Genomic DNA, 26,665 nt, shown 5'->3' on the forward strand with positions numbered 1-26,665 from the left:
AAACATCTTATTTTATGTATTATAATCACTGATAAACTGTGTTGAAACCAAGACGGAACACATTATTTTCAAACAGTCTTTTATTCAAAGTAGCTTCGACGAAAAGTTCTTATCGAGTTCCAATAGTGACCTGCCACACTCTGATCAGGTTGTCAGTGTAGCCAGCAAACAGGGTCTGGAAAGAAACAAAGTGGGATAGAGGAACATTGATTACTCACATTCTGTAATTTTATAGACCTATAATTGGCAAATTAATATAAAAATAGATTGTTTTTAATTCCCCTCATATTTGCAGGACTGTCATCATTTGACATCAGAGTTAAAAGTGAATGGGTATAATCACTGGGGGTAAACACTTAAACCACCAATAAGTGGGAAAGCCAGACATCTGTACTGGAAAGGTCCTACAGAGCTGAGTGTGCTGTACCTGTCCATCAGCAGACCATGCCAGAGAAGTACACTGTGGGGGTTCAGCCTTGCTGTTTGTGCTGATCACTTCCTGTCTCAGCTCATCCACAATGATCTTGCCCTCCAGATCCTACATGAAGAGAAGAAAAGACCAGAGGCAGTGCATTGAGTAACTGCTCAGAAGTAGCATCACATCAATGAAAGAAAATGCATCCAAAATTAATTACACAAAGTAAAGATTGGTCAAGGTTAGAGCTCAGAAACAGCCTCTTTATCATCAAAGAATACAGTTGGCATTTGAAGTTTCATCACTGCCCTTTGCACTGTAGCTTTAATGGACCATATACTGGTCATGAGATTTTTAGGATGAAGTTTACCCAAATCTTGATACTGGGGCCAGTAGCGGCACACAGCCAGTAACGGTTGGGGCTGAAGCAGAGGGCATTGATGGTGTCACCACTGTCCAGGGTGTAGAGGTGCTTGCCCTCATTCAGGTCCCACAGCATGGCCTGGCCATCCTAGATCGAAAGAGAAAATACTCTTCAATAACCACATTTATAAATAGTCAATTTAGGATAATTGCATGATGCTCAACAGCTAACTAGGGAGTTTGTTGCATAATGTTTATAATTATTTAGCACCAACATTGTGTTGGTGGCAAATAAACAGTCCTTCAAGTGCAGGTCACACTCAGAAACAGCCTCTTTATCATCAATGTTAAACAGATGCATTGAAAGTTTTCATCACTGCTAAAACCTGCAGCTTGACTTAAATCGGTACTTTAATTAAGTTCAGAATGGTGGAGAAAGATCAAAAAACAGTCTGTGGCAGTCATATATATATATATATATATATATATATATATATATATATATATATATATATAATAAAGTATTGTATACCCTTCCACCAGATGCACACAGGGAGCCATCAGGTGAGACAGTCACTGTGTTCAGGAAGCCAGTGTGGCCAATGTGGTTGGTCTTCAGCTTGCAGTTGGCCAGGTTCCACACCTAGGAGCAAAGGACAAAGACTATATCACCACTATTGTAGTATAAAGATCATATAAATCTATATGGGTTGTGCTCTCGGCCTGAGGTGGTCAAAATTCATAAATTTTTCCCATATCACTGGGGAAACAAACTACTAAAGTTTCATTCAGGGCCATTTTTAAGCCACAGAGAACAAGAGACCTCAAAGGCAAAAAGCTAAGGAGTATCAGAAAAGCAACGTACCTTGACCATCTTGTCCCAGCCGCAGGAGACAATGATGGGGTTGCTGCTGTTGGGGGAGAAGCGCACGCAAGATGTCCACTCAGAATGGCCTTCATCCTGCAAATTAGAAGGTACATATAAATATATTCTCAATCAAAGAGTCTCTGGTTAACCAACATTAGGGATTTGTTTGTTTGTTTTTTTAAATAGCCAGATGAAATCCAAGCAACTTGGGGAAAACACTGATGTTTTAAGTAGTGTTTGATTTAATCTAATTTAAAGAAGTGCAAGGCCATTAACCAGTACTTGAATCCACTAAATTCTAGTTCCAATAACACAAAGAGACTGCTACTCACAACACATCAACATGAGTTGGCAACTCACCTGGATGGTGTACTTGCAGACTCCAAGAGTGTTCCATAGCTTGATGGTCTTGTCCCGGGAGCCAGACACAATCTGGCGATTATCAGCAGAAAAAGCCACGCTCAGAACATCCTTGGTGTGTCCAACAAATTGGCGGGTGGTGAGGCCACTAGGGAAACACCACACCAAACACTTCAGAACTCAAAATGGTTGCACATCTTAAGACACCTAAGTAGGAGGAAGCTTGTCTAATATCGCTACACCCATTAAGAACTTGTCCAAAAGCTACACACATTTAAGAATCAAGCCAACTTTTCTTAAAATCAGTTTTCTGTGTTTACATTACAAAATGTAATCCTGGAGAATGTACAAGTGTAATGATTATCTTTTGGGTTAAAAACTATTCAAAGATGGCGTCACTGGCACCATTCTCAATCCATAAATCTGGCATGTAGATGATATCTATGTGTCAAACTTTTTGTAAAAACATTTAAGGATAAATGCATAATTGTTAAGGTGCAAGATTGACTTTAAATAGAGAAAATTAGCAATATTGCCCAACCCACATGCAGGTCACATGTACTGTAATTAAGTTGCTCTGTCCTTATGAGATCCATCAATTTGCTGAAAAGTTAACCAAAGTGATTTGACCCATTGATGGTATGGAGAAAGCTTTGACGAAGACCTGATGTAGCTTAGCTATGAGATTCACAATTAATTGAAGCCAAGCTGACTGAATGTAACTCGTCATCATTTTTTGTGATTCCTGTGGCTAAGCTAAACCAGGCCTAGGTCAAGAGTTTCAAGTTTCACAACATACTTGTCACCTGGCTTGATTACATAAAGTTTGTGATGGCATTGAATTATTGAATTTAGAAACTAGTACTAGAAATGGAGATCTTCGTTTCATGCACCAGTTATAGACCCAACATCAGATCTAATTTCATGCATCCAGAATTCCTTGCAGCCAACTTTCCTGTCAAACTTTTATATTGACACAAACAAATCTACAGTAAACGTAGAGGAAACAGCTTATCACCTTAAACCCCAAAGATCTGACCAGTACTGAAGAGATTTCCACTCCTTGCACTTACGTGGTGAGGTCCCACAGGCGGAGGCACCCATCCCAGGCACCGGACAGGGCAAACTGTCCATCTGAGGAGATGACCACATCACTAACAAAGTGAGAGTGACCCATCAAGGAGCGCTGGGGAATGCCATAGTTGGTTTCATCACGGGTCAGCTTCCACATGATGATAGACTTGTCTGGAAAACAAACATCCAGGATATTGTTTAATTCAAGTGTCCATATTTCATTTTGTAAACCGCCGATATTAACAAGGCCATGCAGGGATTCGTTGTGCAAGTGCATTTCCAAGGAAAGCTGTCAAACATTTAGGCAGTTAACGTTAGTAACAGCAGGCTCAATCTACTCTATTCATGACCGGACTGTTGCCAGATCCACACATTTGAGCGTAGAACTACACTTACACTACACGTACGTTATTAAACGTGTCGCATTTTCACTGTGGGTTTCTGAGGCTGATTTACAGTTTACGCTTGAGTGTTAGCTAGCTTGGATAACCGGCGTCTTTCTCGTAAGTTTGAGCATATTCTGTCGACATAAAAAACGGTATACAAACATTACATGCATTAGTGGCTGCTTTTGTATATTTTGTGAGTCACTCACACCAGTATTGCCATTTATGGTACGTTACACCCGCAAACCAACTAGCTGGCTAATGCTAACCTAGCCATGTTGGCGAAGCCGGCGGAGGAAGCCTCACCTCGGGACGCGGACAGAATCATGTCGGGATACTGGGGCGTCGTGGCGATCTGGGTGACCCATCCACTGTGCCCCTTAAGGGTCCCCCTCACTGTCATCTGCTCGGTCATTTTGGCGAGGTTGGGTGGTGCCTTTTACAAGGATGGATTCGGATTTTTCTGAGGTCCAGAAAAACCTAGGTCCTCATCGCATCTGTGCACAGAGGAAAAGGAAGCATAGACCCGGATGCAAAAACTATGAGGGGTGAACAGCCCGCAAAGGATTCTGGGAAATGTGGACTTCATACTGCTTTTACCGAACAATATTAACAAAACGTTATTCAAGTATGGTACAAGAAAAATATATAAAAAGAAAAAATAATATATAAGAAAATATATTAGTGAGTTATCTGATGGATAACCATGACTGCATTTTACACATTTAATCTGGATGCTCATTCATTAAAAATGTTAATGTAGCCGGCCTACATTATAGCACTTACAGCTTTAGACTGGTCATCACAAGATTTTATGAGAGCCACAAAAGTCCAAATAATGAGTCTCACGATTATCAATATCCCACATGTTGGCTAGAAGTTCTGGTTTATTTTTTCAATCAAGTAATTGTTGATTTCTTACACTGTAACTTTTATTTTTGTAGGTCTATTTATACCTGTCTTGTTCTATTTTAGCTGTGTTTTCAATTAACTGCTCTTTAATGTTTTATATAAAGCACTTTGAGTTGCCCTGTTGCTGAAATGTGCTATATAAATAAAGATGCCTTGCCTTGCCTTACTTAGATCAGGAACCATCATTATGGGAAAATGTCACATTTCATGTAGGCTAAATGGAAAATTTGATTCATTCTTTAACTTGATTTTTATAATAAGTTAGTTTAAGGATTCCTTTGTTATGGATTGCTGATGCTAGTGCTGATATGGAATCTTTAGGAAACTTTTAAATATAGTTGTAGACTTTCATTGGCTTTTTGGAACAATATGCACTTAGGTTGTGCTTGAAAAAATAAGTTTAAAAACAAATTTGCCTATCTTTTACATAAAACCGTTTATACCAAATTCTGAACGTCTTGTTATTAATTCATAGATAGAATATTTATATATATTTCTACATTACAAAGGTACAATTTTCATGTGGCAAAAATAATATTAATTGGCCAGTAAATAATATTAATCATAGCATTTTATTTGAACTGTCTTGGGGAGGAGAAAACTTCCAGTTTCAACATATTATGAAGCATGACTTTAAGATATGTGGCATCAATTTAATAGTCACAAACATTGCACCCCAAACATAAGGCCATATGTTGTAAAAACTAGCTATTATTTACAATTAAAAACATGAAATTTAGTGTTGCTGTAAGCAACTAAAAGGGCCAGATGTTAATGGTGTATGCCTTTGTTCCAATTTTCCCTTCCCCATTAACTGCAACCACTTGTGTTGTTTAGAAACAATGAGATCATTCATCTGTAAAAATGGAGGACATTTGAGAATTATTTGTGAAAATGTTTATGTATTTGTTTGATAAAAGCTGTCAAATTAAGAGCACACTTCATTGGCCTAATGGGTAACACACCATTATCTGTCCTTTAAGCATATTTGAGCCAGATGGTCCAAAAAAACACTGAGACCACCGGCAACTCCATTTGGATGAGAAGAAACTTTCCACTGGTGCTGTGTTGTGCAGAGTTAGTTAAAATGCTCTTTTGATTTGGAGCTTTCCGCGTTGTGTCAGAGGTCAACAGCAACCTGGAAGTGGCTGGGATCCATCAACACATTCAGCATAATGCATCAGATAAACTTCATGGCAACTTTCTCTGGATTTATTTGAACATTGCATTGGTTAGTTCTGAGTTCAGTATTTACTGATACTGACATATTGTTTTTTAATGAAATAGCTCAACAGCTATATGGATTGCCATGCAATTTGGTATGGACACAGCAGGTCTATGTTCCCCTAAGGATGAAATAAAATAACTTTGGTGATCCCATGACTTTACCTATAGGCCTAGTATGTTTAGTGCTAATTATAAATGTCACCATGCTAACATGCTAAAATGGTGAGCCTGGTAAATATTACCTGCTAAACATCAGCATAGTATCATTGTTGATATCATTGTGAGCATTATAGCATTAGCTCAAAGCACTGCTGTCCCTGAGTGCCTCACAGAGCTGCTACGGCTGTAGACTATTTGACCAAAGGCTCAATCTGCTAGGTTAGAGTAGCAAGTGTCACATATTTGGAGATATTGTTTAACTTTAGAAATGTAGGAAGGCTCTTCATTTTTCACTGTCAATTGAAACACTGATTGCTTTCAGTCTTTCAAAAGTCTGAGGATGTGAGGAAAGCTGCTGCCTCTAACATGTCCACTGGATTTAGAGTTCATACAATCCTGGGGCAGCCTTCCATTATGGTGTTGGGCTCTGATTGTACTGTTTGCACCTTCGTGTAAATATGTATTAAATTACTTTAACTTACAGGATCATATGTTCTGATCTTTTTATGGTATGGCTCTATTGTGTTACTTTGTGCATGTTTTGTACAGCTTCTGTGTTCTTTTCTTCTCTCTGACCAAATTAATTTCCTTTATTGGATAATAAAATGCGTTTTTCTTTTCTGAATAATTACATGCCTATGCGTTATGTCATTGCATTTTTTTTATACATTCAGTATGAGGTAGGGTTGGTAGAACACCTTGATGTTATAATAATGTTAAATGCATGAAACTGAATATTTTACATGATTATGATTTAATGGACAAAAAAAAACATGAAACTGGAAAGGTTACTTCAGTCTACGTTTAGTTGACCAGATTTCACGTTATACATTTTTAAACAATTACAAAAATAGCTTAATTCTTTTACAACCAAATACACAACCAAAACATTCTCACAAAGTCAAGCTAATACTGTGATATAGGACTTGCTAAAACACCATCTGTATTCAGACACTGTGCCATTTTCTGACTCCATTAAGCCTTGAAACTGAAAGTGATGGAATCTGCAAAAGAAATAAACACATTTGATAATGTTAAGTGACTGATATCCATCGGCTTCCAGTGAAATACTGCTCAGAAGTGTGTGGTCTACAGTTAAAAACATTCTGCTTTCAATATAACTTCTCAGTCAACATACATTTTTTTTATGATTCTTAAATAAAGTTTGTATGTCAGCTATTCTATTTTAGCTTAATGATATACAACTCTCATTTACAGATTTTTGTTTTATAGAAAATGTTACTAGAATATTACTTCATAAATTGTGGTGTAGTATAGGTTTACTACAGTATCTAATGTACTGATCTTTCTTACAGAACCCTTCTAAAAGTTAAAACATATTAATCCCACTGATATGGAAACGCCTTTGTGTGATGTCAGTTATTAAACTTTACACTTTGCAGGTGTACTCTAAAAAATAAAAGCTGTCATTTCAGAATTAACAGGGACTACCACTGCATGGATATGTGGCCTACATCATGACTATGGAACAGCCTGCTGGTGGATAGGTTTAATTTTAAAGAGGAATGACCAATGTACTGTGTGTCTCCTATCCTTGTACTTCACTGCCCTCTAACAATTTACCCAATTGGGAAAGCAAATTCCATATTCACTTTTTTACCCTTCACATATCCATTTGTATTCATTTGATGAGTTGTTATAAAATCATACTTACTAAAAAGTACTTCAAACTACGCTAATACTGACCCTGCTGTACATTTGCAAGTGTTGCAATGTTTGTGTTGTAGTGAATTGGAATTAGCAATGTTTCGCAGAATGTATGTTGATGGTGACTAAAGATAATCAATCAATAAAACATTCTGATGGTTCATATTCATTTCTAACAATGAAAAGGTTGTGAATGATTGCTAGTCAGTCGTGCCTCGTGATTAACCAGAATATATATTACTGAATGCTATTAATATTGGATCAAAAAGTGCAACTAATATCAATGTAGAATACACAGATGTCCACTAAGAAACTTCATTCATGTGTATGTATTTCTATCCAGAACCAAATGACGATTCCATGTAATGTAATCAAATACATGTAGCCCAATATTTAAACATAGTACATCAATAAACCCAAGTACAATTTTTTTTTTTCTATGTTCAACATTCCTTTAAACAATGATCCATGCGTAACTGTGGGCATGTGTGGGGTTTTGCATATGGATATGCAGAGTAGAGGTTTCAAACATAAAAGTATTTAAGCACCAAGAAATTATTCCATCTGAGAAAAATGTATTACAAAGACCAAAACACACCAATAAAAGTAATCTGATAGTAAAATAAAAATTAAAGTAAAGATTAAAACATTGTGTGATAATTGAAAAAAGCACACACAAAATGCAAAATAAGTGACTTATAAACCATTATCCTAAGGTGTACTGCTGAATAAAAATGAATAATTATGAAAAGACAATGGTTCTGTATACATTTGATTCAAATTTTATACTTGAGTCTGTTAGTCCTTCAGGCCAAATGCCTAATATTGATTTAAAAATATCAAACAAACAACACATATTTAAGTCAGCAGCAAGAACTCACTGTTGTCCAGAGCAAACTAGCAACAGTAATTAAACATGTCTTCATCAGTGATTCAGTTACACTGAAAACATACTAAGAAAAATAATTTGATAGGTAATCATTATTTGTCAGGGCAACTGGAACACTGGTTTATTACGAATACTGTAAAGGGTTCCTTCAAATCTGGCAAAGTTTAGCTATCTATATATTCCACAAACATGGTAATGCACAGGAATGGAACATGTAACTGGACAAAAATAGGTAAGAATATAACAAAAGAAAACAAAACAACACAAGTCACAAGTGTAAGCCATTAAAAGGTAGACTTACTGACTTTTCGGAGTGGCTTGTACAAATGTAAAGACTATTACAGACTGCTTATTGGCAAATGAAAATGTATCTAATGTTGTTTGAGGTTTCAATGAGGGACCACAAGTCATACAAGCTGTCAGGATGCTTAACAACACAGTGCATTATGATCATGCATTGAATTAGTGAAAACCTTTACCAAAGAGCCATACAAGAGATAACCACAACTTGTTCAATGTATCTGTGCAGAAAACCCTTCCTTATGTGTCAGTGACGTCAATGACTCCCAGAAAACTTTGACTGGTTATCGAGCTATTGCGCAACATAATCAGCCACAGGTCTATCATTTCTTCTCAGGTGAATGTGGAAATGCAGGTTTCTCTGTCGCCCCCTCCTGGAGAGTTTCCATAAAAGAGGATCTGAGTGTTCGGTATGACACTGAGGCATTACATGGCTCGCTCTGCTTCATAAAGGCCCATCTGCCCGTCGTGCTCTCTGCCTGTCTATGTGTCCTTTCTCCACCAGGCTCCTGCACCCCTTCAGGGCTGAGAGAGACGCTTGCGTTTGAGCTTCTGTCTCACCTTTTCCTCCTTTTAGAAAACAGAGAGAGGAGAAGAGAGTACTGACCCACATTCCTCCATCTGCCACTCCCAAAGAGATCTGTCCATCCATCCAAGCATCCGTGAGACTGGGTGAGTGCACACTGTTATATCCATACAGCGTTCATGATTACAATCAGGCAGCAAGTCAGGCTTTGTTTAGTAAGGCTGCTAGACTGTCAAGGCACTCCAACACTGTCACCTGGACTATCCTTTAAAGTAGGAGTCCAACTGCCAGTTCAGTTTCTTCTCTTCAAAACCACAGCTGCATTCTCAACAACACTGGATCTCTAGAGTTTTAAAAAAGTTTTCATAATACTGCATACTCAAAGATGTCCTTGTTAAAAAAAAAATCTCAATATATTATATAAAATGTTTTATGAAAGAAAGGAAAAAAGGGAGTGGGTTGTTGTAGTATACAATTGCAATATATACCATATCAATATGTACAGATTCCATGCTGCTGGTTAGTCATCACTGCAAAAGAAGAATAGTGGGGATTGATTAGTAGCATATACAATTACATTTTAACATAAATAATTATTCATCTCATATACTCATGCTTTACATTTACAAGCTCTCACACTGTAATATACTTACAAAATGCCCCTGTATCAAATCAGAGTCGAGCAATGAATTCAACGGTGACAATCACCAAGAGTAATAATGTACATGTATGCTTTGGTTGCACATGGTGTTAGCTTTTTCCCTGACTATGCCAGCTGCTGTTTCATATTTAAAAAATGCTAATCATTTCATTAGTTAACAATATGCTTTAAAAAACGTTAGGCCTCTCCACTCACCTTGTGCCAGCAGCCTGGTATGGGCAGCCCATCATGTCCCTGCAAAGAGAGAGCAGCAATGTCCTCACACAGTCCGACTGTAATAATGTCTAAGGTGTGCACTCCCTATCAGCAAACTGATGTTATAAAATGAAGCAAAGGTAGAGGCTAAGCTATAAAGAAATAAAAAATCAAAAGAGAAACGTTGGATGTATTTTTCTGTAATTTTATATAAAGTTTTCTAAATGAGAAATCTTCTCATTACTCTAACACAGTCCAGATGAGTACATTCTCAGTCCTCTTTATTTAAAGTAATAGTTTACATTTTGGGGATCATTTGGGGAAATACTCTTATTTACTTTCTGACATTTAGATAGATTTAGATTAACAAGATTGATACCATTCTTATATCTGTCTGTTTAAATTAGACTACAACCAGCAGCTAGTTAGCTTAGCTTGGCATAAAGACTGGAAACAGGGCAAAACAGCTGGCCTGATTCATAAACAATATCTAATATGTTTAATCCTATAAAAAAACAAACTGTAAAAATGGATACAAACCTGATATAATGTGTTAGTTAGTGATTAGAGGTGCTGGTAGGCAGATTTTTTTTCACTTTGGGACAGACGTATATCTAACAGACAGATATGAGAGTGGTATCGATGCTCTCATTTAAATCTCAACACCAGTTGGTGAATAAGTATACATAAAAAACAAAAAGAGCTGTTCCTTCTAGGTGGCGATAGATTGTTCTCTATGTATGTGTCTATTTCTGTATACTCCTATTTGTGGGAATACATCTACATTTTATAGTTTTTTTTGCTGGTTAGAATAATATATAGTAACCTGGCATCTTCCGTCTCAGAGGCATAGAGATAGTCTTTTCCCATAGACAGTTAATGTTGACACTTTTTTCTTTTACCGTGAATGTCTCTCTTTACAGTGGATACTAAACTAGAACTACATGAAGTATGGGTTAGTGACTAAGAGCACATGTATAACAGAGTTTGAAAGATCAAAACAAGAGTGTTTGAATAGAAAATAGCAACGATAGATAGCATAAATAGTGATGCGAGAGTAGGAGGAAGGAAGCAGAGATACTGTACCACAGGACAGGGGGCCTCAGGGCCAGAAGGAGGAAGAGGACGAGGTGGAGAGGAAGAAAGCCCTGCCTCCTCAGACAAACCTTTACTCTCATCACAACCCTGTCAGCAAGAGCCAGTTACACATTCACAGCATTGAGAAGGAAACTCAGAGAAACACAGAAAATGACAGAAACAGTGCTGAGAGAAGAAATCAGAGAAATACTGTATAATGTGAGAGGAAAGTGCTAGTAAATGAATCAGTTCAATTTGCAGTATTACAGTGTGTGTGTGTGTGTGTGTGTGTAGGGGACATACCACAGGACAAGGCTGGTCCAGGCCTGGAGGACCCTGCTCTCCTTTCTGGCCCTTTAGACCTCTCTTTCCCACTGCTCCCCTGTCACCCTGGACACAAGTAGGACAGAGAAAAGCGTTGAGAAAAAAATGTGAATGAATAAATGAATGGGTTTTATTTGAATGAGGACAAATATTTCTTTCTGTATTCTGTACTAACCTTGTCTCCTCTATCCCCTCGTTCACCTTTCTCTCCCATCAGACCCGGGAAACCCTGAACATAAAGCACAAACGGGTCAGAAGGCAGATGATCACTGGACAAAGATTAAAGTTCAATTCAATTGAAACTGTCAAGATCACGATCCAAGTGAAAAACTCACATCTAGTCCCGGCTCCCCTGTTCTGCCCTGCGAACACACATAATTATCATAATGTATGTTTTATTTAAGACAATACAAAATTGTAAACACATTTATGGAGGTGAATGGGTGCTTACCTTTTCTCCCTTTGCACCTGGAAGACCCACTAACCCTGCAGCCCCAGTTGGGCCCTGGATACCGTCTAATCCCTGCAATTAAAGTACATTATCATCACTGTATCATGTCCAAGGCAAGGCAGCTTTATTTGTATAGCACATTTCAGCAACAGGGCAATTCAAAGTCCTTTAAATAAAACATTAAAGAGCAGTTGAAAACAATAAAAAAAATAAAAACAGATAAAATACGAGATTTTAGGACGCTAGTATGGGACGTTGCTCTATACACGTAATTCTCCCGCAATCCCTGGCGTTCCCAGAACGGCCAGCTCCACCGGTCTTACTTATGTCCAGGTATATCAAGATTTATTACAATAATAACAGGTCACTTACTCTGGGTCCAGGAGCACCAAAGTCCCCCTTCTCTCCCTTCATCCCGAATCCAGGCTCACCCTGCATCGAAAGACAGAAACACTGAGTACCAAACAACATGCCATAGCCTCCACCACATAACACATGCATGGTCTTGCAGTCTTACCTTCGGACCGGGCATACCATGCAGCCCCTGAAAAAAAATTGTGCACTGTGAGTGTGACAGCTACTGTACAGGTGCAAACAACAAACTTACTTCAATAGTTTTGGATTTCGATAGTGATGATACTCACCATGGATCCAGGGGGCCCGGGTGGCCCGGGTGGGCCTGGCTGGGAAATCATCTGAACCTGAGCACCATTGAAATTAGAAGAGTAAGAAATAACAAATGTATTAAAAAATCTGAAGTGTTGGAATAAATGGGCATGCACAATTACTGCTATGATACACATATATGAGTGAATATGAATGAATGTTGAATGTTTGCGTTCCACTAACCAGGTTGTCTTCCATTCTGCAGTTGCCTTTCTCTCCTTTGTGTCCGTCCATACCCTGACCCACAAAGAGCAAGATTAACTTCCAGCTGTTTATGTAATTTTCACTGTTTATGAATCCCAGAAACATGTTTACTGTCACTACTTACAGAAGGCCCAGAGAGCCCCATCTCTCCCTTCTCTCCTCTCTCGCCAGGTGGTCCTGTCTCACCCATGCCACCCTTAGGTCCCTGGAGGCAAAGAATCACGAAGAGATGTCGCGTTCAGTTCCATAAGAAAGCATAAACAATATAAGGCATTTAATCAGCCTGTGTGTCATTGTCACAACCATACCTTCTCCCCATCGACTCCTGCTGGCCCAGGTAAACCAAGCTCACCCTGGGAGACGACAAAGAGAGGAAAGATTCACTCGGTGAATATGACTGGCTCAGGTTTTAACGCAAAATCTAATTTGACTTTTATTAAACCCCCATAACTAGCTGGTGGCAGTGCACTGGTAGGATGACAGGGCCCATTACCTTTTCCCCTGAAGGTCCAGGTTGTCCAGGTGGTCCAGGTGGGCCCTGCAGAAAGACAGAAATTGAAAGAGTGTTATATACGCCCTGATAAACTTTATGATAGGTCTAATTTGTCACTGAATTACAATGTATTCTTCCTGAACCTGCAATAATGTTGTGGCCACTTGGGGGCAGTGGAAACAAGCTGTAAATGCAACATCATGCCCTTTTAAGTTGATATGGCAACCTAGTTTGTGAAATTATTTGCACATCCGGCAGATACGGTGCAGCATTAGCATTCGTTTGGAGTAGTGTTTGTGTCCTGATTAGGGCTGGGTTAAAATAATCAATTCTCCAATAATTTTTTTTTAATATCGATTCCAGAAATTTGATTTTAATATATGCCTTTTCACCATGGATGTATAACTAAAAAGTACTTTGAACAAAATGTTTGGGGTTCAATTCTTAATGCAAACATTAACCTGGTGCATTATTTTATTTTATTAAAAGATTATTTTTGGGCTTTTCTGCCTTTATTTTGATAGGACAGCTAGGTGAGAAAGGGGAGAGAGAGGGGGAAGACATGCAGGAAATCGTGACAGGTCAGACTCAAACCCTGGCCCTTTGTGTTGAGGCATAAACCTCTCAGTATATGTGCGCCTGCTCTACCCACTGAGCCAACCTGGCCACAACCTGGTGCACTATTTAAAAAATATTTGAGGGTTGCTTCTTGCTTGTACAATTTACAGCATGAGTTCTCTGAGAATCTCTTTTATATCCAAGCAAAATTGGTATTGTAACCGAAATGTCCCTAACCTAACTGATATTGAATCGAAAATGTAATCGAATCGGGACCTTGTGAATCGGAATCTAATCGATTTGGGAAATCATTGGCGATACCCAGCCCTAGTCCTGAGAAATGGTTGTCCAATAATCTTTTAGTTATCTTTTGCTCTTCAAGAAAAAGAGAAAAGTATTTGTCTCTTTAGCTTAGCTTTTGTGCTGGGCTGGTAGCATACAGTGGGGTTTTCAAAGCTTTTTGTGCAGAAAATGGCTGTTGCTGTGTTGTGTCCAAAAACGCTGCTGATGAGAGCTGTGAGAGTGAGCAGTAACAGCAAAGATAAAAGCAAAAACAAAGACCTGAAACTTGCTATAAAACTCCAGAGAGTTGAGGGGAACTGCAGAGACGATTCTATGTGGGTTCGTCCCTATGGATAAACCCTTTCACAAAAACGTAGTCATGTGAACCATTAACATCATGAACCATTAACATACTGATTATAGCTGATTATAGCTGCTTGTATAATATATATATATATATATATATATATATATATATATATATATATATATATATATATATATATATATATATATATGTATGTATGTATGTATGTATGTATGTATGTATGTATGTGTATATATATATATATACATACATACATACATATATATGTGTGTATAGGAGGGCCAGGGCTGTTTACTCATTACAATGGTGAAAAAAACTTGGAACTCACAGAACTCCATCATAAGGCTTGAACATGGGCCAACACAGAATAATACAACCAGGCTGATGGATTTCACAACACAAGCCTAACAGTAAACAAAGCTGATGATTGATTTTGTTCAATGTGTTCACTGATCACAACCAACTTGAAGCAATTTTATCTCATAAAGAGTGTGCTGAATGTGGTTTGTGGTCCACAATAACCTGGCATCATTTTCCATTCTGTTGATTGTTTTGATGCAGGATGAGACCGTTGCACAAAAGGAGGGGGAACTAATCTTTTTACTTTATTTGACTTTAATTAACACTAATGATAGATGAAGAATAACCTATATCCATCCCATGCCATCTTCTATGCTGGTTGATTAGTGGTAGCCTCTTAAAATCACGGACATCTACATCCACAATGTTACACTTGTGACTTCTCGCTCTGAAGTCCTCCGGCCATCTTGAAGTCATTAAAAAAAAGAACCCCTGTTGCCTCTCAGAGGTGTAGCTACATGCTGATTCTCTCTCTTCCAATTCCTAACTTTTCATTTGTCTTCCGCCATGGAAACCAATAGATGTTTACAAAACTGTTTGATCTGAGATATTCCATCATTGGAAAGTGAAGGCTAATCATGCAAATAATTATACAAAAAGCTATAAAATAAATGGCAGTAACAAGCCACCAATTTCAACATTGCTTTTAAATAAAATTCATCATCACCAAAATCCCACCAATGAAACCAATTTGGCTTTTCACACAAACAAGAGAATAAATCATAACACAAGCTGGGTGGCCAATGAGCACTCCCCGCCCAATGGATATAACTCTAGCTGAGACCTTGCGTGTGATTTGGTGCCAAATGATCCACGTTGGCACGAGGCTTCTGATAAGATCTCAGGTTCATGTTTTCACCAACTCCTTTGTAACTAGCTCACGCTGCTGTCTACAGCGTTGCATGCAGGAGCCCATTTCAGATCCGGTCCGAGGGGATCTGGTTCATAGTGGTTTTTAATCAAATACACACTCCACTACAGAGATATGCATCTGTTATTAGCATGTAGCACGGTACATGGTAGAATCAAAGGGTCTTGTGTTTGAGAGGGATGTGAAACTTAGACTGTGGTGACTATGAGGGGTTCCCCTCCCATCCTTTCTAATGCATTCCCCTTGTGCACTCAGTTATGAAGAACACAATGCATAGATTAAAAAAACACCATGCTGCACTATAGCAAGTTACAAGTTACGTATCTTGTGAGGCACGTTGAATAGCATAGCATGAAAACACACTCGTAACACAACAATGTAACAAAGGCTGTTGATTTTTCTGCATGATTAAGCATACTTCTTTGTAGGCTACACGTTATGTGATAGAAGAGCACAGCTGTACTATATTTGCTGGGGCTGTGCATTTAATTCCAACTGAATACACAAGAGAGCCTGGTAGACTAGTAAACCAGGGACATTCAGTAATATTCTTTAGATGTGGCCTCTAGAGGGACATCCAATACATCAGAAATATGGAGCTGTGGGTGGAGGGCACTACAAAAACATACCGATCCACTGGCCAAAGCAGGTGGGATAAGGTGCTGGTACACACAGGGAGTGTGCTTACTCAAGTCTGTGTATGCATATGGATTATTATAGGTGTTAGTTACTGATCACGCCACCAAAACCATGCAGAAACAACAGCAGATTACCGAAACACTGATGGTGTTGATGGCCTGTCAAGAAGAAATGGCGACATGTTCAGTTTTGCGGGTTTGGAAAAGATTTTCTTACCACACAACAATTTCTGGTCTTGTTTAAGTTTTTTGTCTGATGCCCAACTTGAGATGCAGTAATAAGTGTCTGATGAAAAATATGATACAACCATAAATTTGGTCTCATTGACACTTAAATGTCACTCACCTGGAAAGCATCTAGAAGCTTCCCATTGAAGTCGATGATGTCTGAAGAGCCCATAGCTCCTTTTTCACCAGGATTACCCTGAGGTAAAAACAAAAACAAGTGAATGAGACATAGCCTAAATAAACAACTGAAGATAATCACAATACAACGTGATTAAAACAGAATGATTTCAGAGGTTAATAGGTTAATACACATACCATGGGTCCCTGTGGTCCTTGCTCTCCTATTTCCCCTTTGTCTCCCTGTTTCATCACACATATAACACATTATGGTAAAACTCTGTCAGACAATGGCTATATTATAACATGTTTTTTTTATAGTGTAGAAATAATGTTATAGCTAAGAAAAGTATTAGTTATTGATGTGTGTATTGTTTGAATGCTATTTCATATCGGTCTTCTACCTTTAAACCTGGGAGTCCATCCATGCCTCTCTCTCCTTTTTCTCCCATTCCTGACTCGCCCTGTTTTCACACACAGAAAACATTCGAGGTCAACGCATGAAAAGGCAGATACATTAAAATACTCAGCATACAAGCTATCTGATGAATAACGCTTATCTGTACCTTCGCTCCCGGAGGACCCTGGGGTCCTGGATAGCCAGGCTCGCCATCTTCTCCCTGTCGGTTCGCAACAGTCAATTAATGTAAAAAGTACACATTTTGGTTACACAATATTTCTGTAGCAAACAGCAGAATCTAACAAAAAGTAAGGCAATTAAGTTGAGTCAAGGTCAGTAACTTATTAATGATCGTACCGGCTTCCCAGGCAATCCTTGTGACCCCTGAGGCAGAAATATAGTTGGTTACCATAATTATCCAGAGAAAGACAAATCGTCACTGCAAGACTTATAATAGTAATTCATGAACAACAAACAGATAGCTTGAACTGGATTTGAACTACACTCACCTCAATGCCATCACGACCTGGAAAACCCTGAAGAGGACAGAGGAGAAATTTCAGGTCTTGACTTCAGGTAAATCTTCATCGAAGAGTCAAACCCCTTTAGCCACTAGATGTCAGTGTTTAACAAGGCATGACCCGTCCATGGACTTGAGTTTAGCAAGCACTTACTCTGAGCCGCAGTACATACAGACCGGTGACAAAGGAAAAACAAGATTGAGATGCTTGCGCCCACTGAAATGGTTTCATATGCTATGGCTGTCCCAGTCCCCAGATCTCAATCCCAATCAACACTTATGGGAGATTTTGGGTTTAAGGTGTATTTTACACAGCGCTCTCCACCACCATCATCAAAAGCCCAATGAGGATACCAACAACAACAACTACAATAACAATAACAATAGCCACTTATGTTAAGTTAGGTTAAGCTTGTTTTTCCTTTAATGTGACACCCATTTATATTCAAAAAGCCTTTCTTGCTATTGAGGACTCGAGGCCTGGCCAGGACTCCGCCACAACACAAACACTGAGAGTATTCCATGTCCACTTTCTGGCATAATGTCCATCATTGATTTGTCTTATTTAGGTAAGCAGACCTATCATGGTTGTTTGTGAGGGCCAGGTGGACGTATGCTTGGAGCAACATCTGCTATGAAGTCATCCATGACCAGAGACAGTTAAGTAGGATCTTGTGCAAGAGCCCTCTATCTCTCTCTCCACACACACACACACACACACACACACACACACACACACACACACACACACACACACACACACACACACACACACACACACACACACATGAAATTAATTGGAGGTTATTAGCCTTCCGCTCTGTCCTCATATTTTACAATAATGTGCAAAAGCTACTTAGACGCGTCCCAGCTGGTTTTTTTCCTCTTGTTCTCTGCCTGCACATACAAACTGTCATCCTGATCCCCGACTACTACTGTGGTCCTCATCCTAAGTTGCTCCAGCAGCTTTTTAACCTCTTTTATCACCCTTCTTACCTCCTCCTCTATTGATCTTTCCTCGACAGCAGTGGGAAACAAATTGCTGCTGCAAATAGTTTTTTAGCACTTCTTTTATCCTTAGCGCAGAAAAGAATGGGTGAACACCAGTTCAGATGTCTGATACATTTCAAAATTATGATCAACACTAAATTTACTTAGAATTATTTCCTGAACTTAGATATGTTGAAATAAAGCAGATGTTATTTACGGACACATCCACCACGGGAGTTTCACGTAGCCACACATCAGACAAAAACTAGAGCTGCCACTTAGTTTGAGCTGTCATTCCTGTACTTTCCACTTAGCAGATACACAGAGTTTAAGGACACCCACACTGGCAGGCTTGCTCACTTTCTCCTGCTCAGCCCACTTAGACATCTGCCCACAACATGGAGCGGCTCCTAGCGCCACTCTGCTTTGTTTTGCTGTTTTGGGTTTTGCAACGCCTTTAATCAACTTGGTGAATACATGAAATTGACTGGGTTACAGGATGGGGCCCCTCTCTTAGACCCGTCTGCTTTCAGTCATTTTCATGACTACGCTGGGTTTCTCTTTTGTCGGTTCTGCGTAAGCTCTTAACTGACCCACATTAAAACTAACATTTTTCACTTGAATCCTTTTGCTGTCCTATGCCAGTTGAGGGTAAGAGAGCATTGACTCCTTCCCTTGGTTAAACAACAATAACCTTCATAGCCTCTTTCTCTCTTCCACTCTACAACCACAGCTTTAAGCGACCGCTGCATATGAACTAAACTCTGGTAAGCAGAAAGTTAATTTTTGAGAAACATAAACTGCCTTAGGCGAGGAGCACAGCTATTGTTTGGTGAGGCCGGCAAACTGCCCATGAACTCGCCACAGTGCCATATCTGTTTCAGGGGTGCACAGCGATACAGCCGTGGTAGGAGGGTTGGAGAATGGGGGGCGTGCTGGAGAACTTTGTGGCTGCTGTCTTACACAAAACAGATGAGGCTAGGAGTAGAGTTGCTATTCTGGGAGCTTTTAGGTAAGCCACAGCTCACTGGCAAACCCGGAAGAATGAGAATATGGGTTCACTGCAATTTACTGCATAGACCCTTTCCCCCTTTATACATTTGCACACTTTGCAACTGTAACACCCTGTGGTTGAACCCTACCAGGTCAACAAGATTGGGGTCACAGCAGCCTGTGATGACTAAGGTGTTTTACGTGAGTGCATTCTTTGTGGTGTACCCTTAGTTAAAGGGTGAGGAAAAGGGGCAGAATGATGGAGGACAAGAAAAACAGCAACTAAGTGGAGTGTGTGGGTGTGCATGGGTGCATAGCTTTGTGTAGTGGGTGTACATTTGGCACTTGCAAATGCATGAGAAAAAGCTCTTACCGACTCGCCAGCAGGGCCACGGGGCCCGTCCTTGCCTGTGTTCCCAGGGGGCCCTCTGGGACCGGGGGGACCTGGAGGACCGGGAGGACCAGCGGGTCCACCCTCGCCTTGGTCACCCTGATGAAAAAAAACCCCAAATCAAATAGAAGAATTACGGCAAGAAATACAACAGAAAATATGTTTTTATAGCCATGAAAAGGCAAAACATTATTTTTTAACCGTTAGTTAGTCTTGGACTGCCTTTAGTCTATGTTTATCTTCATCAGTAGCCTACAACAATGAGCTAAAAGATGAGCTGAGGAGAACCGAGGAGTCGGTTGACATTAGTCTGTGGGTGCATCCCAATGAGTGACTTCTTTCACTTACAAGTAACCATCTGATTCATTGTCAATATAAAAAAATACTGATTACAGGCTTTAAATATTTTTAATACAATCCACAGAAGGCCTTTTTGCATAATTCAAAAATTCAAATTAAACCTTTCCACCATTAACATGTAGCTTATTAGCTTAATGTGCTAGTCATCCCAGCTCATATAACAGATGGAGACTTAAGAAGTGACAACAAAGGGAGACTGGAGGGGAGAGTGGAGTTGGCCAATAGCTGCTGCCCTCATCCGGTGAGTCAGACTGATATTTAGTCACACACATGTAAAACACACCCATTTTGACAAATGCACTCTCACACACGAGACATTGTTAATTGAGAACATCATCATCTGTTGAATGAGAAGTTTCTTTTCTGGTTAAGCTTCAGAAGGACTGTCACCTCCTGTTAAAGAACCTTTCATCACTGGATTTACATCTAAGTGGGGACATGTCTCTTTCTGATGACTTCCACGCTCATGCTTATGCCAAACAGAAAGCATTAACGCCCTAAAAGTCTTGCTCACCACTAAAGGGGATGTAAGCGTCAGTGCGGTCTCTATAGTAACATGGTGACACTTACTCTGCACCCTCTCGTCTCTACGGTCATGCGCTGCATTAGGGTTCGCTTTGTTGCAGAAAGCAACATGGTACAGCTAGCCCTTTCATGAATATTATATCACCAAGACCTTCAAATAGAAGACTAAAACCTTATTTCTTTGCGCTGATAATTATTATTGAGCTCAGACTTGAAATAAACTGTCACCAACAAAGCTCTTCTATTCTCCATGTAATGAACCACACACATTTCTTGAGGCTCTCTGAAATGTGTGCGGTTCATCTTCCAAGATGTTTTCTTACATTTTTGGATGCTTTAGAACTTTTATACAAACAATTTCAGTTAAGTCATGTTAATACTAAACAAGCCAGCAAACACACAGGACAACTATGAAAAAGTCAGCAAACATGAAATCAATGAAATGCAACATGACTGACCAGAACATGCATAAGAAAGGTTGGTTGAAGTGTTAAAAGTGCACACATGCCTTAGTTGTGGTCTACCTTCAGAAAGCGTCTCTGAAAGCTACTGGACTGCTCTCCAGAGAGAAAGCCATGGTCGTATCTGGGGAAGACCATCTGGGATGCAAGAGGTGAAGCAGTGACAAAAAGTAGGAAGACAGCCGAAACAGAAAGAGGAGAAAAAAAAGAGGAGAGGACATGGAGTGTTTTGAAGGACAAAAGAGGGAAAAGGGAAAGAGAGATAAATGAGTGAAGAATGCAGAAATCCATAGTTAATTAAGAGAGTGCAGACGAGAACCAAGAGAGGAATAACTGCTTTGGGAAAAATAGATGAGAGTTCGGCAGCCTCTGAAGCTGTAAGAAAGCTCAAGAAGAGTGTTTTGCTCCTCTATCTGCATGGTGAGTGACAGATCAGCGGCCTGACAGAGAGCAAAGACTGCTGGGAGGACAGAGGAACAGCTCGCTTGGAGGAACAAACCTTGACGGTGAGAATCTGATTACTGTGCAGACCTGCATATGTGCTGTAGTTAGGAGGACCCTTAAGAGAGGAAGTGACAAAGGGAAAGGTGAGCAACGTACTGTAGCATACCAGGTGGATGAAAAGAGCTCAGGATTTAAATAGCCTCATGACAAGATGTACATTTACCAATGAACAAAGATACATCATCTGCAAAGATACGTTTCATTAAAACTGAGAAATTAAAACCAAGACCCAGTAACTGTCCCCCTTGCCCTTTCAGAAACTGTATCCTGAGTCTCTCACTCAAACATGTATTTAATTGTGTGTGTGTGTGTGTGTGTTCCATTTAATGTCTTCCCATCCTTCCCTTTGTGACCAAACCAAACAGAGGTGGCTTGGCTCTTTCCAGCTGACAGACAGTAACTGTGATGATTGTCTGTCAAGCTGAAAGGAGCAGAGTTCGTCTGCCGCCACAGAGCTCGAAGTACTGTGCTGTCTCTTTGGTTGAGCTCCCTCCAAAAACACATGGAAGGAAGGATGGAGAAAAGATCTAAGAGAGAAGGGAGGAAGAACAGCAGGGGGATAGCAGGGAGAGAAAGAAGGGGAGATGCTAGCCTGCTCATGCAGTTTCCTTTAACAGGCTGCGGCGAGCGCTGGATATCTGAGGTCTATCCGACACCGCAGACCCCCTCCACCTCCTCTCTTTGCCTATGCACTCCTCTCTCCCCACTGTCACATTCACTCATTCACACCGTTCCCACCATGGAGACCACATACACATATGCTCCTTAAACATCTCATAAGAGAATAGGCTGTTTCACACAGTGGATTTCCCCCTTACCTCGTTCTCATCAGACCATAGGCTGATACTAAGACAAACAGCCATTCAACCCCAGAGCCCCGTCTAACCATGGCCTTTTTGTAGCAGCTTCGGGGGAGGAAAGAGGAGGCTTTGGCTCGGGATGAAACTCCCAGTGTGTCTTTCAACGGACAAACCTAAACATGCATTGACAACGTCCTGTATGGATGTGACAGAATGTAGTCTGTGAAAAAAAATGGCTACCATCTTAATACCTATCAGTAAAAGTTGCTTTGGAGAAAAATGGTGGTTCTATTGACATCTGATCGTGCTTTTACACCCCTGTTATCCTGTGTTTGTAATCTGTTCTGGGACCAGATTCAGCCTGACAAATGCACTGAAAATGATGGATTGACAGGAAGTCACAGGTTGACAGAGATTCATGGCCACTTCCTGTTTTCACATGTTTTCCCTCATCCTCTCGTAGAGTTCAGAGGTGAATCAGATCAGGGCAAGGTAATGACAGAGCTTATGTACTGACGATGCACTCCAACTGCACCACCTTTTATCTGCTTAACCTCGGTGGGGTTTGAGTCATACCTGAAAATTCAGTTTTAAACGTTCAGAGACCAACAGTTTTTCATTTGCTAACCTATATAGCTTTATCTATGAAAATGTACCCCGGTGCCAAACCTCATTCACAAATACAGTAGTTTTAGGAGCTGCGGGGTTTGTTTTGAACCAAGCCTGTGTCTCTAAGCGATACTCTTGAGGTTTTTCGGCTGCAGACTTATCCAAGGACATCTAAGCTTCAGAAGCCTCGTCCAAATGCAATATTTACCATTTGGAAGAACTATGTAATGCAGAATGCCAAAAAGTTTCACTCTTGCATAAACTATTACCTCAAAATCTGAAGGAATAAGCTGGGAAATCAAATGGTGTACGCCTCGATGGGAATCAGGAATTCCGGCAATGTTTCTGATCCGCATCATTAATATTGTTCCGCTTGGCAGCCCTGTCAAATTTACACTCCATTTGTGCTCTGCTATAAAACAATAGCCATCCAATCTCATTCCAATACTCATATAACACATTGTTATTGTCAGGCTCCAACTCTTTAGATTTATGACTACACATCTATTTCTAAATATCATTCTAAATCTCATTTGTTGGATATTTTCTAAAGAATGTTAGTAATAATAAAGACAAGCAGCAAGTGGATACAAAAGCCTTTTTAAGAGGAAGATTTGTAGTTTTTATAAATGTTTCATGTTTGAGTATTTTGGAAGTTTAAGTGGCTCACAGTCAGAGTTATGGTCCTCATAAGGCAGGCCACTGCCAATATGGAAATGACTGGCTGACAGTTTTTGTCTGGTATAGATGGTTATAGCCCTTTTGAAACTTGAAAATGGTTATGAAAAAAAATATTTTTGCTGGGCTACGTCAGTTAAAATATTTATAAGCTTCTGCTTTTCACGTGACCTATCTGAATTTGATGAATTATCCAAACATATATAAATCTCTCTACCTTTGGACATAGTTAAGTACAAAAAAATAAAATTGGACCAAGGATGTGGGATTTTGTGGAATTTGTTGTCCAAAATGTTTGTTTTGTCATACTTCACTATACACACTTCGGAAGTGGCAACTTGTGAACTTTAGTCATGTTTGCTTGAAAAATTAGGTGAACAATTGTTGAAGATCAATACATGATAAATTAACTAATCATTACAGTTCTATGTTATGTTTTGACCATTTTACAGGGGAAATTAAAAAAGTTGAACCCTAAACAATGCATAAATTACCTCAGTAGCTCTTTTTCTTTGCATGAGAGGAAGTGTAGCCTTGACCTGATATTAAATTCTTAACATTATTGTTATATTATTATAAGTTAGAAAAACAACATTTAAATGTGTTGCAGGAGGATTCATAGGATACATGATTCCTTCAAAGAATCCAAGCTGCTTACCATGTAAGGCACAGGGGGCTTATTTTCAAACCACAGTGAATGAAACGAGAGATAATTACATAGATCTCATGGTGGGTGAATGATATCACATGAAAAGACAACAATGACAACATGGACCAGATGCAGACCGAGGTTATTCCATAATATAAAAAAAATATTGTTTGGTTGAGACTATATGGCAGCTTTGGCGCAGCGCCCCAACCATTGGGTTTTGATGGTGACATTTAAGTATTTCCATCGTTCTTTAATATCATTATTTCTCATCTCTGGCTTTGGAGATGTGGGCAACTCAAACCTCATCACAGGAGCCGGACTATGTTGTTGGGGCAGTTGCTGGAGGCCGCGTAGGGTAAACACACGTTTCTCATGAATCATAAAAGCCTTGAGTGTTGAGTGTTATGTGGGTAGAACAATGTGACAAAAAGTCTTTTTACATTTGAATGTTTGCACACACACATTGCCCTCCCAGGCATGATAACAAGAAAATGATGAGTAGTTTTTCAATTTCAGACTCCTCTTATCCTGGACTTTGATTTCCAATGTGTGATGGTCTGTTACTCTGTCTGTTCTGGGTTTGAATCTCAGCCCTTCTCCTGAAAGCTACATATGTCCCCTGTGTCGGTGTTAGACATTATGCAAATGCTTGTTATAGCTCTAATTAGATATGACCTTGTTTGGTTCTTTCAACAAAAAAGGTAAAGGGAAACTGCAAAGATAGATTTTTTTAAAGGTCTCAAAATTGATGCTCAATCATTTTCTTTTTATCAAATACACTTCTTGACGTGACTGAATGGAAAGCACAATGTCCCTTGACCTTAAAAGATAGCGAAAATTAAAAAAAATAACGAGACTGGCAGAGACAGAGAAAGACAAGGAAGACAAAAACTGGAAGGAAGATTTAAACGGAAGTTCATTTTTAAATGGCAAAGATCTGCTGAGGAACAAAACACAATCAAAGGAAAGGTCTTTTCAGCCAAGTCAGCTGTAGTGAAAAAATGCACATAAAACAGTCAAAAACATCTTGTTTTACCTTCTCAGGCAAAGACAAATAACAGGACTTACCCTTGGCCCAACGTCTCCTTGGTCACCCTGGAAGAAAAACAGGAAAATAACAATTGTCAGCAGTTATTACCACTGTATATGCTCACAGGATGGGGAATGTAACATCATACAGCTACTGTAGAGCAGCTGTGACAGACAGCTAATACTTGTTTATGGGAAGGAAGCAACTCAAAGGTCATCTGTCCCTAAACCAGCTCAGGAAGTCGACATTTACTGCATAAATCATTTGATAGACCACAGTTGGAATCATCTGACGGGACGTGAAGGAAGTAGAAGTGGGAGCGCACGTGCTGGGGATTTTTGGTTCTCCAATGAGGATTTGGAGTTCATGTTCTCATCACAGAGCTACCAGCAAGATTACATGGGCAGAGGTTCACAGAGCGGGAAAACATCTGGCTATCATCGAAGCCCTGCGGAAGGCCTGTAAACCTGTTTAGTGCCTTGACGTGAGAATGTGCGGAGACATACGAGCCCCTACATTATTACATGTTTTCTATGGCTCATTTGATGGCCGCGCAGTGAAAACGTGAATGTGGGAGGGCGACGCAGAGAACACCTATGAGGCTGTGTGTAAGTGTGTGCGCCTGCATTTGAGTCTTTCAGTCCACCTGTGAATTAATGTGAGAAATACATCCACACATTGACTTGTCTGGCAAGGTTGTTGAAATCCATATTGAAGCATACCTTTTCTCCCTTGGGTCCGGCTGGTCCCTGTAGGAGGGAGGAGATAATCGGAAACAGTTGGTCAATATAAATCAGTTATCATATGAGAAACATATATCATTGCACAGTACATCTTCAATTGGCTGCTAGCATGGAGCACTCAATCAAATGGTAAGGCAAGGCAGAAATACCACTTAATGCAGCTGTGCCATCGAGACTGCTCAATCACAAATCTGTCTGAGCATATTTCACAAGAAGAAGACCACATGAGCTTGCAGCGATTTCTCTTTGTGAGATTAAAACTGTTATGCTGAGAGACAAAACTGAAAGGGCAACATGTTCCTTTGTTCTGTCTTTCTCTCAGATGGGAAGATGTTTTAGATGTGGAATCACCGATAACGCTTAACTAAAAACACGGAGGCTTTTGTGCTTTCTAAAAATTTTTTTTATT

At 39.7% G+C, this 26,665-nt stretch overlaps 2 protein-coding genes across 13 annotated transcripts in view; both read right to left on the reverse strand.

Moving 5' to 3' along the window:
• Positions 1-62: 62 nt before the first annotated feature.
• On the reverse strand, positions 63-3,990 carry rack1 (receptor for activated C kinase 1). Its single transcript, XM_039814190.1, has 8 exons — positions 3,773-3,990; positions 3,080-3,251; positions 2,007-2,154; positions 1,644-1,739; positions 1,311-1,421; positions 786-926; positions 428-538; positions 63-175 (listed from the first exon to the last, which is right to left on the reverse strand). The coding sequence occupies exons 1-8, from the start codon at positions 3,879-3,881 to the stop codon at positions 110-112; spliced, it is 954 nt and encodes a 317-aa protein (XP_039670124.1). The 5' UTR covers positions 3,882-3,990; the 3' UTR covers positions 63-109.
• Positions 3,991-6,548: 2,558 nt separating this feature from the next.
• The window catches only part of col23a1a (collagen type XXIII alpha 1 chain a), a 123,419-nt gene continuing 103,302 nt past the window's right edge, over positions 6,549-26,665 (reverse strand). For 2 of the 12 annotated variants that reach the window (XM_039814196.1, XM_039814193.1), the window contains 26 exons: positions 26,236-26,262; positions 25,552-25,578; positions 21,304-21,378; positions 19,877-19,993; positions 17,510-17,536; positions 17,358-17,384; positions 17,167-17,220; positions 17,005-17,064; positions 16,799-16,843; positions 16,602-16,679; positions 16,391-16,414; positions 13,219-13,263; positions 13,034-13,078; positions 12,850-12,930; positions 12,705-12,758; positions 12,500-12,556; positions 12,373-12,399; positions 12,228-12,287; positions 11,856-11,927; positions 11,740-11,766; positions 11,580-11,633; positions 11,384-11,470; positions 11,090-11,188; positions 10,004-10,042; positions 9,801-9,809; positions 6,549-9,191 (listed from right to left, as the gene is read on the reverse strand). In XM_039814196.1, the coding sequence (XP_039670130.1) occupies positions 9,141-9,191; positions 9,801-9,809; positions 10,004-10,042; positions 11,090-11,188; positions 11,384-11,470; positions 11,580-11,633; positions 11,740-11,766; positions 11,856-11,927; positions 12,228-12,287; positions 12,373-12,399; positions 12,500-12,556; positions 12,705-12,758; positions 12,850-12,930; positions 13,034-13,078; positions 13,219-13,263; positions 16,391-16,414; positions 16,602-16,679; positions 16,799-16,843; positions 17,005-17,064; positions 17,167-17,220; positions 17,358-17,384; positions 17,510-17,536; positions 19,877-19,993; positions 21,304-21,378; positions 25,552-25,578; positions 26,236-26,262 (1,368 nt within the window). In that variant the 3' untranslated portion in view covers positions 6,549-9,140. Of the gene's footprint in view, positions 9,678-9,800; positions 9,810-10,003; positions 10,043-11,089; positions 11,189-11,383; positions 11,471-11,579; positions 11,634-11,739; positions 11,767-11,855; positions 11,928-12,227; positions 12,288-12,372; positions 12,400-12,499; positions 12,557-12,704; positions 12,759-12,849; positions 12,931-13,033; positions 13,079-13,218; positions 13,264-16,390; positions 16,415-16,601; positions 16,680-16,798; positions 16,844-17,004; positions 17,065-17,166; positions 17,221-17,357; positions 17,385-17,509; positions 17,537-19,876; positions 19,994-21,303; positions 21,379-21,739; positions 21,800-25,551; positions 25,579-26,235; positions 26,263-26,665 lie in introns of all 12 variants that reach the window. The other 10 variants (XM_039814197.1, XM_039814195.1, XM_039814199.1 and 7 more) reach the window with 9 other exon arrangements.

This window comes from Perca fluviatilis, chromosome 10 (assembly GCF_010015445.1).
Source record: "Perca fluviatilis chromosome 10, GENO_Pfluv_1.0, whole genome shotgun sequence".
NCBI classification, from domain to species: Eukaryota; Metazoa; Chordata; class Actinopteri; order Perciformes; family Percidae; genus Perca; species Perca fluviatilis.

What these genes read in the sequence shown, in the direction of transcription:
- rack1 (XM_039814190.1), bottom strand. Translation starts at nt 3,881, where the DNA reads ATGACCGAGCAGATGACAGTGAGGGGGACCCTTAAGGGGCACAGTGGA. An exon ending in GATTCTGTCCGCGTCCCGAG is followed by an intron (nt 3,252 to 3,772) that starts GTGAGGCTTCCT and finishes TTTGTTTTCCAG; the next exon opens with ACAAGTCTATCATCATGTGG. An exon ending in TGTGTGCATCTGGTGGAAGG is followed by an intron (nt 927 to 1,310) that starts GTATACAATACT and finishes CTTTCGATCTAG; the next exon opens with GATGGCCAGGCCATGCTGTG.